This window comes from Magnolia sinica, chromosome 5 (assembly GCF_029962835.1).
Source record: "Magnolia sinica isolate HGM2019 chromosome 5, MsV1, whole genome shotgun sequence".
NCBI lineage: Eukaryota > Viridiplantae > Streptophyta > Magnoliopsida > Magnoliales > Magnoliaceae > Magnolia > Magnolia sinica.
In genome coordinates, this window is record NC_080577.1 from 27,724,127 (window position 1) to 27,738,603 (window position 14,477).

Below are 14,477 nucleotides of genomic sequence, written 5' to 3' on the forward strand. Positions count from 1 at the left end.
CTTAATAGCAACCTTCGTTGCTCCCAGATCCTTCGTCGAAGCTTCTTAGTTGACGATTGGAGGTAAGAAATGGATTTTACTGACCAATTTAAATCTTTAGATTGAGTTTTCTAGATCTTATAATAGCTTGTATGATTGTTTAGATTCCGAAGATCTTTCCCTAAACCCTAACCCTATAAGCGTTCTAAGTGATGAGAACCATCACAAATACATATCCACCAAATCAACATAGGTGTTGACAACATCTTTACATGGTATACAGTTGTTTTCAATCCTAACTAATGGACGCCAGGAATCCAAATAGTTGGTTTGTTTTGTACCACCCTGGAAGAACTATAGTCAAAAGTCTCCTCTATGGGATGACATTCACCTTTTGATTTGTGGGCCTACAGATAAATGGTTAATAACAGATACAACAGTGGTGCATATTTAACTAGAAAGAAAAAAAAAAAAAAAAAAAACTCCTAATATGAAACCTTTGTCACAATTTATTTTTTTCATGAATCTTTCCATGTAGCTAACTGCAATTAGTTAAGATAAGGCTTAGATGATGATAATGATGTTAAGCAAATCAAATGGCTAGGATCTCTTTCGGGCCCTATTTATGGTGAGACCAATTATTGTTGAACGGCTCCGATCATCCACCCAAGTGATCCTTTGGCCTAAACTTAATTTCAACGCTAGATAAATCACATGGTTCTGTCTCCCCTATTATTAAGAACCTCTATAGACCAAGCAGCATACAAGTGGGAAGATGGGCAGACTTTAATGGTACAAGAATATGTATTGTCATGGCCCATATACACCTCAGGCGGACCTGTTTATTTTCTTTAGGTGAGATCGTGGCCCAGATCGGCCCATGATGAGTAGGGGTTGAAATGGGCTGGTCAATCTAGGCCTGGCCCGGGTGACTATAGGGCCCAAGGCCATAGCTGGCCTAGCCCAGATGGGCCTACTACGGCAGGGGTAAGCCCTATTCAAAAAATAAGTTGGGGCCAGACTGAAAATGATCAAATCCATGTTTCCTATTCCTAATCATCTTTTCATTCATGTACAATGAAATCAGCCATCTACATGCATGATGCATACATTGGGGAAAGAGGATCTGAAAGGTGGGAGCGGATTAGCTGTTACCCGGGTAACACCCACTAACCGTGGGGCCTATCTTGATGATTTGTTGTATATCCATGCTGTCTATCCGTTTCTCCAGCCCATTTTAGGAATTATATTCAAAACTTATGCAGATCCAAATCTCAGGTGGATCACACCACAGGAAACAGTGGTGATTGAGTGCCTCACCATTAAAAATTCCAAAGGGACCATTGTAAGGTTTTCGTAACGTTTATTTGCAATCCAACCTGTTGATAATGTTAAGAAGATCTAGATGAAGGGAAAATACAAAAATCAGCTGGATCCAAAAATTTTGTGGGCTAGAAAAGGTTTTTAATGGTTATTCATCACTGTTTCTATTGGTGTGGTCCACTGAGGTTTCGATCATCTTAATGTTTTGAATCAAGTATTAAAATGAGATGGAAAAACAGATGGATGGCCTGGATATAGAAAAAAATACACTAATGTGGGCCCCACACAATAAGGGTAACACCCACTAAGTTGTCACCCGGGTAACAGCTAATCTGCTCCCTTTTGCATATTATTTTATACATAGAATGTGTACGGATGAAGTTGAGCTAAATTGACTAAAGTAGATTTTCGAGGAAGGACCACCAATCTCTGTTTTCCAATTTCCTTTAACCTTTTTGAAAAAAAAAAAACATGTTTAATTTGATTTACCCTTTTAAAAAAAGGTTTTTTGTCCATCTTTCCACTTATATGGAGTTTTAAACATTTAATCAATTATAAAAATATGGAGAAGAGGAGTTTTGCACTGACGTAGGACCAAAAATGGACCGCTACCACTTACCAGTTTCAGTTCCCATGCGAACCACTTGGGCTGTCAATGGACCAGGATGGCCCAATTTGAACCTTGGATCTGCCTCATTTTTAGGCTTGTACCGTAAAATTATATGAGAAAATGGATGGACCGTGTGGATAAAACCCATACATGATATTGGCCCCTCATAGGTCCTGTCCGTTCCTAAATAGGACCGACGAGGGTAGTACCCAATCCGTGTCCCATCTTTCTCAAGCATCGCACTTAATGCACGAAATACACACGACATGGTGTTTCCCTCACAGGCATAAGGTGAATAGGCATTAAGTTACAAATGAAGAGTAGGTGAATAGCTTTTACAGAGCAGGTAAATAACTTTTTTCATGCAAGTGAATCACTTGTAGAATACGCTTATTCTGCAATGACTTGCAGCATAACTAGCCTCATTCGAGAATTCAAATGAGTAAAAGTAGGCAATTTCGAAAAAAATAAATAAAAATACAACTAAGTCATAGCTTCCATTTGGATATTTCATCGTGATTCATGGGGGCGTGTGGGACGATCGGAGCAATTCATACCATAATAAAATGTCCAATGGCTATGCAAAACACATAACCATTTACTATAAATGGCTACTGATAATGAAAAGGTAAATGACACCATCATATGTGATATCCAACATTATATGATGGCTAAAGGATATTTCTTGATGCTCTATAGCTAGAAGATGCTGGCCTCCATCAGTAATCTGCAATGCCCTAAAGCTAGAAGATGATTTTGTAACAGTTGGAATAAGCATAACAAGACCCAAATGAGAACAACACTAGGAATTGCCAAGGTCCATCATAGTAGTAACAAAGGAGTTTAAGGTGAACTCTCACCATCGATCTTAGCCATGACCCGATCACCCGCAGCGTGGAGATCTCACCCTCCCAAACACTACACAGGGATAAACTGTGAGAGCCAGCCGTATCAAGATCAGCATGGTTTCTATCATCATGAAAAAACAAAGGACATGCACAAACTATGCTGACCTTTCAAATCTCACCTGAGAGGTACTGATTGTTCAGGCAGTGACGGACCAATATGGGTCCCACCTACTATCTGGTAAACTAGGCAAGCTGTGATAATCAAACATGTTTCCTCCACCATGAAGATGACCATACGCATAAGTCACTGGCCCACTCATCTAGTGGGTCCAAGGGTCATGATTGGAGTAGCCTGTTTCTTGCAAATAGTCATCTTCATGGTAGGGGCCATCTTACGCATGTTTTGAATGTTCAACGCACCCCTGCCATGTTGGCACATGTGCATCATACGCGCACAATGGTTCAGTGATACAACCCATATGTATATATGGGTACATTGTGTGATTTTCGAGACAATGATATGCAATTTGATCAGATCATTCCTCCATTCTGAAATATATTAATATTCAAAAAACTGGAGAATTACACAAATTTCATCGAAAGATCTTCCTTGGCCCAAGATTTGTGTTGAATTGAAACATTTCACTGAAGCTGAGATCTAACCCAAAGGCCAAAATATCTCTCACAAAATAGCCATCCTTCCACCAAACACCAACAACGAGATGATAGCGACTTGCTAACATCCCCATCTCTCAGCAGTATCTTCACCTTCCACCTTATTGAACAACGACATCCTATGCAATGTCTATCCAGTTCCTTAGCTTGTGCTGATTTCCTGAAGAATTTACAATCTCAAACATAGGAATATAAGCATTCTTCTCATGCACCAAGAGAAATAAGGGGGATCAATAATATCAGCCAACGGGAGCGGCACTGACATCATCATCCACCTTGTTATCTTGACATCTCTTGAGGAAATAGAGCTGCCGTCGCAAGTGCAGCACCTGCCAGTAAGTCACATATGAGAAATCTTCAGTTTGGGTTCTCTAGATGGATCGTATAGATGAAAGTGGTGAAAGCAGACAACAGCATTTTTTTAAGCTTCTGGAGTCTGGACACATACATTGTCATGCCCAATAATAATGATTGCTCAAAAGTGAATTCAAGAAACGTAAGAAGAGGAAATTCTTGAGATTTATGATGAAACAAATTAGGAGTTGGTGTTTATGACAAAAAGGAATTCTGGCAGTATTGTTTTAATAAACCTAACAATGACATTCCATTGGAACATGTAACATTAAAAGTTCTAATCCACATTGTACCAACAATACATTAAAAAATAAAAAAAGAAAAATTGCTGAATTCATAAAAGAATAATAAAAAAAAATCTGAAGCTTTTTTTTTTGCCATGACTTGAATAATAATTTGTTGAAAACAACTCTATTTGCCTAGCTTTTTTCCTTTTCTTTTTTCTCTCTTCTTTGTTTTAGGCTTTCCCTATGTTCCTTTTATGAAATTAAACTTATATAATAATGTCTTTCAGTACCATCAACTATGTATGGATATATGAGGTTCTCTAAGGTTAGTAAATCTGACACCTACTGTCCATGTTTGAGAGAAACACACCTGATATGTCCATGTTCCCAAGGGGCCATTTGGATGCAAGAAAAGCTGTGCCGGCACAGGCTTTCTAGGTCATGCTATCTTAGATGGTTATTCAAGTCATCTTAGACTAGTTATTTTCTTCCTTGTTTGTCAAACACTTTAGAACAAGTAGGGATGAACCGAGGCACATGCAATGCTTTAAATATCGACGATATCGGCTAATATATCCCACGATATATCTTGTATCCCACCTATGTGATACGAAACACTTTGGTAGTGCCGATATATCCCACATGTTCGATCCGGTGAGCATTTTCAGTTTCCAATCCTTTTTTTAAAAAATTATATTAAATCAGTGTCAAATTGTTGTAATTCCACTAGTTCTTCATGTTTTGCATGAAAAGTTATGGAGTTGGGGCTTTGATTTCGATATCCATTGGTTCTTCATGTTGTCCTTTTTTTTTTTTTCGAAAATTTCCTTCAACCAACTGTCAATTGAGACTAATTTCGAAGTATTTAAGAGTATTTGATGAAATTATCATCACATACATTCTAATTTCAAAATTTGAGTGTAGGTGGTCCGATTTAGGGAAAATTCAAAATTTCCCCAATCTCCCAAACTGCTTGTAATGTTGCACTCCAAACATGAAATCAAGCATGTATGAGAGCTGATCTACTGATTTGTTAAGTCCTTGTCAATTTTCGGAAAATAAAAATTATTTTTTAATTAAAAATTTTTTTTTTTTTTCAAAATTTCCCTTCAACCTGCTATTGTCAATTGAAACTAATTTCGAAGTATTTAGGAGTAGATGAAATGATCATCACATGCACTCTAAATGTTAAGCATTCAATTTGAATATAGTTGCATTAGTTCAATTAGACATCGCACAGCTTGAGACCCTATACCAAGGAAACCTATTATGTGCACTTCTTTTTTGAGATGTTATGATTTAAAAGTGTATATTAAGGTATTTTCTAACAATCCCTAAAGTTTCATTGAAAAATTCAACCATTTTCCTAATGTTTCCCAAAAAGTGCGATAAATTACCAGATACAAACGATATATCCCGTGCAATAACCGATGGATATCTGTATCCCAAGGATGCGATATGTAACGCGACACCAATATTTCGAACACTGGCACATGTGAGGAGCTTAATCTAGATGGTGGCATATCTTGGTAATTAGAAAGGGTTACCTTATAGCCGTATCCACCGTTACATTAAGGAAACGGCCACCCTAATGACACTATATAGGGGCAAACTGGTCAGTTATGAAAAATGGCCATATCAGCCCATATCAGGGCTCTGTTACACACATAAAGGACCCATTATGGATCTTCTTCTTCTTCTTCTTTTTTCAATTTCTCTCATTTTCCAACTTCTTTATTCATTTCAACCATAAATGAAGCTTAGAAACTAATTATATTTAGGCCTATTTTGATGATCAAAACACAAAGTCTACATGGAGTTCGATGAACACAAGCGGAGTGGATCATTTTAGGAAAAATCAGAAGAAAGGGTAAACAATCACTTCTGAATGAAAGTTGGTCCGCCCGAATGTATGTGTAATGTGTTATAAAGATGCGGAATCAGTGGACCATCTCTTCCTCCATTGTTCTTTTGCAAAAAGTTTGTGGTATAGCCTCTTGAAACTTTTCGAAGTCCAATGGGTGATGCCGAACTCTGTTGATCATCACTTGTTGGCATGGCATCGTGGAGGAGAACGAAAGGTTGGGAAATGCATTTGGCGCATGTAAGTCTACTTGTGGGTATTTGGTTTATATGTACAAAGGAATAATCGCAGTTTTAGGAATCAGCAAAGGAGTGCATCCGAACGAAGTATTCCAAATGGCGAAATATCACATTAAGGAATGAGGGTTTGCATCAAAAGTTATCCATTAGTTTCTGGATAATTGGGTAGGTTTTTAATTTTATTTACTTTTCACTTTTTGTATTTGTATTTTGGTTGTGGCCCTTTTTAATAAATCTATACCGTTCAATAAAAGGGGTAAACAATCACTTTTTTTCCTTTTTCTTTTTTCTTTTTTTATGTTCTTGCATGTATTAATGGGCCCTAAACCATCAAATCATGCTTGATTTGTGTTCGTTAGAGCCTATTTGGTCAACTTTCAGCTGGTCAAGTTGGCACTGCCCAACAAACAACATTGTTACCAAAGAATGGTCCATTACACCATCAAAAACATGTCCAAAACAAAAATTAATAAACATTTGGGATCCTCACATGTTTTAGAATTTTACCGATAAATTGAGTTTTTTTTTTTTTTTTCAAAAAACAAAAAAATAAAATAAAATAATAATAATAATAATAATAATATTATCCATTAAGGACAATATAACATGTATTGTACCAACCAACAAGCAAGTGGATACCCAAGCTGATACTTTAACATAATTCCTTAGGCATATGTAGCATTTATAGCTCATGTGCACATTGACACATAGCACATGTTTGGCGCTTGAATATTGATGGTGCACATGTGCAAGTGTGGGGCGCTGGAACTTGGGTGGTACAAATGTGGCACATTTGGCACATGCAACTGATGTGCATAGAACCAGTGTTTGAGTTGTCGCAAAAAAAATTGACAATATCAGCAAAATTATTGGTATCACAGCTCCAGCGATACCGAAACCCCCCTTTTTTCTATTCACTTGCTATTCTCGCCGAAAATATCAATTTTTTCGATATTACTTGTTGTCGGCGATAAAATCGACCCCTACCTCCTTCAAGGGATGTAGCCAACAACCAACACCTCTTGATTTTGTCGATACATATTGTTTTTTTTTTTTTTTTTTTTTAATCATGTTATTGCCAAGCACAGCAACTCGACAGTGCACTTGCGTAAATCATCAAAAAAAAAAAATTAAAAAAAAAAAAAAGAAAAAAAAAACAACAAAAAAGGGAAAAACGAAGGGAGATGGAAATCAGCCTTCAAATATGAGTTGTGGAGTAAAAATCAGCAACTCCTGTCCAAGCTCGGTGGATTAAACAACTGATTTGGGGCTGGAATCGGAGATCAAAGCTTGGGTGGCCCGGAATTTGGAGGTATGAATAAATCCTTAAAATACCTTTTTTCCTTCAATTTAAGCATGGATTTGGCTTCAAATCCATGTTTATGCATTATTCTCATGCATTGACATGGATTTGAAGCGGAAAATCAAGAGATTTGGTATTAGATCTCTCTGACTTTGGGAAATTTGGGGAAAATATGATTTTCCCCAATTTCTCCCCAAAAATACCAAATTGGGGCCCAGTTTTTTATATGATTAGGAGGAAGGGCTGATCTATCAAATGCCTATAATCTTTTGATTTTTCCAATTTTTTTATATTATTGAAAATTACGAAAATTATTTGTTTAATGTTAATTTAATTATTTAATCGTTTTCTTTTTCTTTAAATGGGGCCCATTGGGTCCCATTTTTTAAATGATCATGATGGATGGATAGGCTAACCTAAATGGGGCCCATGGGGGCCCATTTAAAGGAAAAAAGAAAAAGATTAAATAATTATTTATTAATTTATTTTTTATTTTTTTTACATTTTTGAAAATTAAAAAAATATATTTTAAAATATATCATGTATCATGTATCATGCAATGTATCTATGTATGTATGGTTGTTTGGATGGATGGATGTATAGATGGGATGGATGGATGGATGGATGGTTCTTTGGATGGATGGATGGGGTAGATGGATAAATGGGATGCATGGATGGTTGGATGGGATGGATGGATGGTTGGTTGTTTGGATGTATGGATGTGATGGTTGGATGGATGGATGATTGTTTGGATGGATGGATGGATGGTTGGATGTGACGGATGGATGTGATGGATCATGGATGGATGGATGAATGTTATGGTTGGATAGATGGGTGATTGTTTAGATGGATGGATGTGACGGTTGGATGGATGGCTGGCTGGCTGGATGGATGTATAATGTATGCATTTGCATTATGCCATGTTTCTTTGCTTAATTGGTTCTTAATTGGGTATGAGGGATGGTTAGATAGGTATATTTTTTTAGTTCATTTACTTCTACATGTCCTACTTATTGTATGGTACTTGCATGTATATCATATAAAATCATTTAGGTTACAATTGAACCGATTTCTTACGAGAACACATGCTTTTAGGCCCCAATTAAATGAAAACTTATTATATATGCATTCTTTTTATAATTTTTTTATTCCTAAATATGCAAATATGTGTATTTAGGCATCTCCTAAAGTTTCATTGAAAAATTTCATGTTTTCCCATGTTTTCCCCGCATTTCCGGTTATTGGGAATAATGGTATTTTATCTTTATCACCAGACAGAGAAACTTGTAGCTATATCAACAACTTGAACATTGCATAAAACATTGATCTTGCATGCACTAAACTAGGATAAGTTAGCCCTGTTGTTAATCCACCTTTTTTCTTTTTTTTGCAAAGACATGATATCATTGCCAACAGTCAATTTTTGTGGACACGGTGTCCTTTCCCAGGTTCCCTGCATAAATGAGTTTGACAAACCAAAGACAAACTATCAGCGCCAGACAGCCTGTTCCAACACAACTGTGTTTGAATCCAAACAGCCTCTAACATTCGCAGTTTAAAAGGGGTCATGTTCTTCAAGAAAATGGAACGACCGAATGGTTAATTTGCTTACAGAAACAACAATATGAAAAATACAGATTGCCAAGAAATCTAATATTCAAATGATATTATTTCCTAGCAAAGTGTCATATGTATGGTATGGGTCCTTGGTCGGTACAAGTAGGGCATGGTTCAGTGGTAATCCAGACTATTAATCTGGCGGGCCCAGAGCAGGAGTATTACGCAACAATACCCTCAATGGGGACAAACCACACCCTTTCATAGGTAGGCTGCAAATAGATGGTAAATAAATAAATGCAGCAACAGCTCACATTTAACTGAAAAGGGGCCAAATTTTGGATGCCTAGAATCTTCCAATTTTGGAGCATGGTCCATCCACATTGTGGAGCTTTAGATCAATGGTCTGGATTACTGCACAATGGGGCTCACATGCACAGACTGAAACCCAACAATGCTATGCATAACATCAGGTTAAAGAACGTATAAATTCTTTTATTTCCTTACCAAACAAATCAAATGAAAATGTAAACATGATTCCATTTGTTAGTAACATGCATTCAACTGTACAGTTTCAGTGATTCTTCAGTAGAGTTAGCAATCAACCAAATTTCAGTTTTAACAGCTGAATTTCACACAGTAACCACCAACTCAAACCCAAAGTCAAGGAAGATGATGTTATAGAAAAGAAAAGTCGACATACCTCCTCTTGAAGCATGACAGGAAGATCGTCAATCGATACAAGGCCTTGAATTTCAGATAGCAGCTTCTCATCTCTGATACTAGACCATGTTTGTGGAGGCAAGGCTAGCACCAGAACTGTTAGAACATCGTTAGATGCTGGATGCATACCAACACAACAACTTGAAGCTGAACCACAACAACTCCCTGGCCTTGGTGGGGATACAGGTACCAGCATATCAACCTCTTGCTTGCTAAAACCTGTCACCACTGTCCCGGAGACAACCGTCTTCGGCAGGTCACCATTAGCCGGCAAGCATTTCACACACGTAGCCTTGCAGCAAAATCCAGCAGCTGCTCCAGCCTTCCCCATCAATAGTTCCGCACCTTGACAACAAACGCTTGATGCAATTTCAGGTAAAGTGTCTCCATTACTCAAAGACAAGATGTTTCTGAAACAAGGGCTCACAGAAGACAGCCATTCCGTCACACGTTTAAATAGTTCAGTCTCATGGAATTGTTTCAATAGCTCTTCCTGAAACCAAAAAGATAAGAATGTGATGGTTTGGATGTTTTCGAAGCAAAGATATACAGTTTCAGTGTCAGTAAAGCAGGGGGGCCAGATCAGGTGTTCAGTGCTATTTAGTAGATGGTGTCTGCCCTAAACTGAGAAGATTGGCAGGTGTCTCGATCAATCTGAACCGACCAACTGATAGGCCACCTCATGGATGGGAAAATTTTCAATCTATACATCTATTCTCTGGGCCATCACTCTAAACTTATATTGACTCTGTAAAAATGAGTGATGGAACATCTAGTTCTGAACACTCAATCAGCGTGATTTATAGGCTTGTGAGTCAAAGAGGTGGTCCGCAAATCGGACAATTTGAATCCATCGCCAAAGAGCATCAGCCATGGGTCTGCAGGATCAATACCACTGACTAAATGTTACTGTACCTGCACAGAAAACCAAAAGAAAAACTGGAAAAAAAGGGGGGATTATGAACCAAAAATACCTTAACAGCAAGCCTCGCTTTCTCTTCTTGGCTTAAACTCGACCCCCCTTCCTCCGTCCTCCGAACTTCTGCAACCCATTTGATGAACTCCCCAACATGGGTGGGTAGAGATGAAAATAGAACAGTAAGAACAGTTTGAATGTTGTTTACATCCTCAGACTTCAACAGGAGCGGGACATCTTCAATCAAATACTTCGCAGTCCTGACCCAACCCTCGTGTCTACAGCTCTGCGGAAAGTCACAAAGTTAAATTTAATTTACTCAGTCATGACCACCAAAAAGTCATCCAATGAGTCATACCATTACCATGTAGTGATAAGAACCCACTTGAAACATATGATAAGATTGCAAGTAATCTATTTTATGGTAATTTAGATTGTAACCAGTCTTCCTGGTGTACAGCAAGTGTTGAAATCTTACCTTTTCCTTATGAAATTCCAAATATTTTGCAATCGGAAGTGCTAATTTCATGAAATTTCACATCAAATTAGATGGATTAATCATGAAATTACATGATATTTGGTGCACGCAAGCGCACCTTAAACAAAAATTCCTATATCAGACACTACACCAAAAATCAAGGGTGACACTACTTACACCCTCTCAGCTGATACATGCACACTATTTCTTACTTGTCATAATACAATACTGAAACTTTTTTACTATTGTATTACCAAAAATAGAAAAACATGGAACATGTAGCAGCAAGAAAAGGTGTAAATATGGTTTCCCAGAATTAATTCCTACAAGTTGAGGATGCTCGAGGTCAAGCACAGTTTTACTTTCATCCTCAATCATTCTATGTTTAAAAATATTCTCTCTATGAATACTACAGTAAATAGATCACTTCGAAACAAATTTCAGAGGCTTATTGCATTATTGGAAGTTTCATATCTTTGGAATGCATCATAATTGTCTCATACTCCATGCGGATGGTAGGTTACCATGTACTTCAAAAAGAGAGTTGATTCAAAAAGGATGCACTAGGAGCACATTGAAAGCCATTGCAAGCTATTCATTTTCTTTATTCTGCCGTTTTCATTATTTGGTTTTTGACTGCTGTCTACATGCAAAAGCATCCAATAGTCTAATTCTATATATGAAAGTTGGTCGAAATTGCACATGAGAAAGGATCTATAAATTTTTTGTTCATTTGCCAAGCTTTGCTGAGCCCACATGTGGGCACAAGGCAGCTCATGTAAAGACCACTATATGCACCAGCAAGGTAGACAAGTGCAAGAGCCAATCCATCCATCCTAGAGGTACTGCTAGGTAGCATATTTTTAACTTGGAACTCTTTAAGAATATTTGAATATGTTAATGCATAACATTTGAACATATAAAAGTGGATCCCATATCTGAGAGAAGGCTTAAGTGATGATGATGATGTCAGGAATGAGAAAACGGGCTGGCCAAACTTTTCTTGTGCATGTTGGGAATCCAAGTGCAAAAGATGGAAAGAATGTCCATTGAACCGGAGAAATCTCAGAAAATAGAAGTAAATCTAAAATCTTATAATAAATGTGCCAAAACAAAACTAGGAGAGATTGCCAACGAAGGACTTAACAATGGGATGATAGTAATACCCATAATTCGATCTTTAAGGCAAATATGCATGTGCAATGCTAATCAGGCTATGTGCAATGCTAATCAGGCTATGTTCCCAATAATACCGATTCTAATTCTGTTCAACTAGCTGAAGTTGTTGATCATATTTCTATAATGGGAAAATATTAGATGGAGGAACGTTCAATGGAAACTCACGAAATCTTGTAATATATTAGCAAGAATCTCTTAATAGAAAGATGTAAGTTCCAATCACCACCTTCGATGGAAAGTCCCAATTCCGTGATAGAGTGGAGAGAGATCCATGGCTCTCGATGGAAGGTAAGATTCGCAACGAAGACAGGGTGTTTCTAGAAGGGCCAAATGGGGAAGGTGCGGTGGTGGCCGAGAGAGAAGATGTTGGAGGTCAATGGCATATGTTCCTTGAGAAGGATGAGAATGCAAGGAGTTCCCTAGCAACTAAGAGAACCTTCCTTGACAGGCCTAGCGATAAAGGTCAAGTAGTAGTTGTCTGCAATGAGGAAGAAGGAGATCTGTGGAGGATGCCCCCCCCTAAAAAAAACAAAAAAAAACCCTAGCGTCTCCATCAAATGTGCGAGATCTCGACAACAGTGGATGGGTTCCAGCAGGGAAAGGTTGGAAGAGGGTGAAAGGACTTGATATCAATAGAAACCCTAATGATTTCCCTGCTCTGCTAATGGATAGATTTCCAACTAATTGGAATGAGTTGAACTTCTTTAGGGCATTTGGCCACTTCAGGAGGGTCATGGATGTCTCTATCCCCAGGCTCAGAGAGCCCTCAATCCTTAGGGGTTTCGCTTTTGCGAGGTTTAAGAAGGCCTCGGACCTCCCAGTCGCCATTAAGGGTCTTGATGGCAAAATAATAAAAAAATAAAAATAAAAAATAATGGTAGAGCCTTAAGGGTCCAAGTGGCTTGGTTTGACCGACCAAAGTCAAACAAGGAGAAGCTTGGCTTGGGTAAGATCGCCCCAGCCACTGGTGGTGAGCTGGGGCCCCCAATGGCTTGCACCAGGGTGGTCGTTTCCTCGAAGGTCGTTGTTAGGGCTTTGTCCCAGCCTAAGGTACTTGTCTTGCCTTAATGGAGTCTCATGGTCTCCTTAAACTCCGACTTCTCCTAAAAGACTTGAAATTTTGGTTAGGGTTTTACTGTGATTTATGTTCGTGTGGATGTTGGATCACGGGCAAATCGCGCTCACGAGTGCCTTTCTCAAGGGCTTTTGCTAGTGTGTTTGTGGTGTGGGGGTATTATATTTTGACCGTAGTTGCCACTAGCCAGTTACTCAGATTTCCATAATCGGCTAGAGCCTATAGAAACCCTAGGAGGAGGAATCAAAGGATTCCCTGTCCTAAAATGACTCCTTAATTTGCGAACGAAAATTCTAGGTAAAGGACGACGGTTACAAAGAGGAAAGGTGTTAGGCATCCTCTCTGCTCGTACAACTGTATGGTCTTCACGTCACAGGATTAAATAAACTGTTAGGGATCCGGATAGTTCTTGCACATGGATGATGTAAGTGTGTGAAATGCAATGTAATAATGTGATGCCTATGACAAGCGATGGCCCAAGTTAGATAAATCTACCTTGACTCACCCAGTTGACAAAGCGGTCAAAATAACCAGTCAATCTGAGTTTTTGATGGGCAGGATCCGATATTTCAGAAAGCCGCAGAGCATACACTAGAATCGACTGAATACTTAGATGCAATGCATGTAATATGTGATGTTGATGGGCAAAATCAGCAGGGGGGTTGAGAAGGGAATGAATATTGCACGATGATGAAGCGGAGATAAACAAAGCTTATCAAAGTTGGACGGATGGATGAACGGTCTTGTCGTAAGGTTCGGATTGAGTGGCTTGGATTGGTGTTTCTGATTACTTAGGTTGCTAAGGGTTGGGCTGGGCTAAGCTGAGTTGGGTTGGATTCCTCTCCTTCTATTCTCTCCTCTCCTTGGAGGGATGAGATTGGCGAATGGCTAAGGGGATGGAAGAGGCCTTGATGGACGTTTGGAAGACTTGATGGATGCTGAGAATAGGAGAGGAGGGGCTATTCATAGCCCTTTGGACTGGCTTTTCGATAATTGCTAGGAAGTCTAAGGGTAAAAGAGTTCCAATGGACAAGATTTAAGATCGCCACATGGCCTAATGTAACACCCCGAAATTTCCAATACAAGTCCTCGGGTGTCACCTAGAAAATTTTTGCTTAAATCTATAT

The 14,477-nt window shown here is 38.5% G+C and overlaps 1 protein-coding gene across 1 annotated transcript in view; it reads right to left on the reverse strand.

Annotated features, from left to right (window-relative positions):
• Positions 1–3,281: 3,281 nt before the first annotated feature.
• LOC131245847 (glutathione gamma-glutamylcysteinyltransferase 1-like) overlaps positions 3,282–14,477 on the reverse strand; it is a 53,211-nt gene continuing 42,015 nt past the window's right edge. Inside the window, exons 6-8 of the mRNA XM_058245575.1 lie at positions 10,677–10,904; positions 9,683–10,195; positions 3,282–3,764 (exon numbers count right to left, since the gene is read on the reverse strand). Coding sequence (XP_058101558.1) covers positions 3,675–3,764; positions 9,683–10,195; positions 10,677–10,904 — 831 coding nt within the window. The 3' untranslated portion in view covers positions 3,282–3,674. The remainder of the gene's footprint in view (positions 3,765–9,682; positions 10,196–10,676; positions 10,905–14,477) is intronic.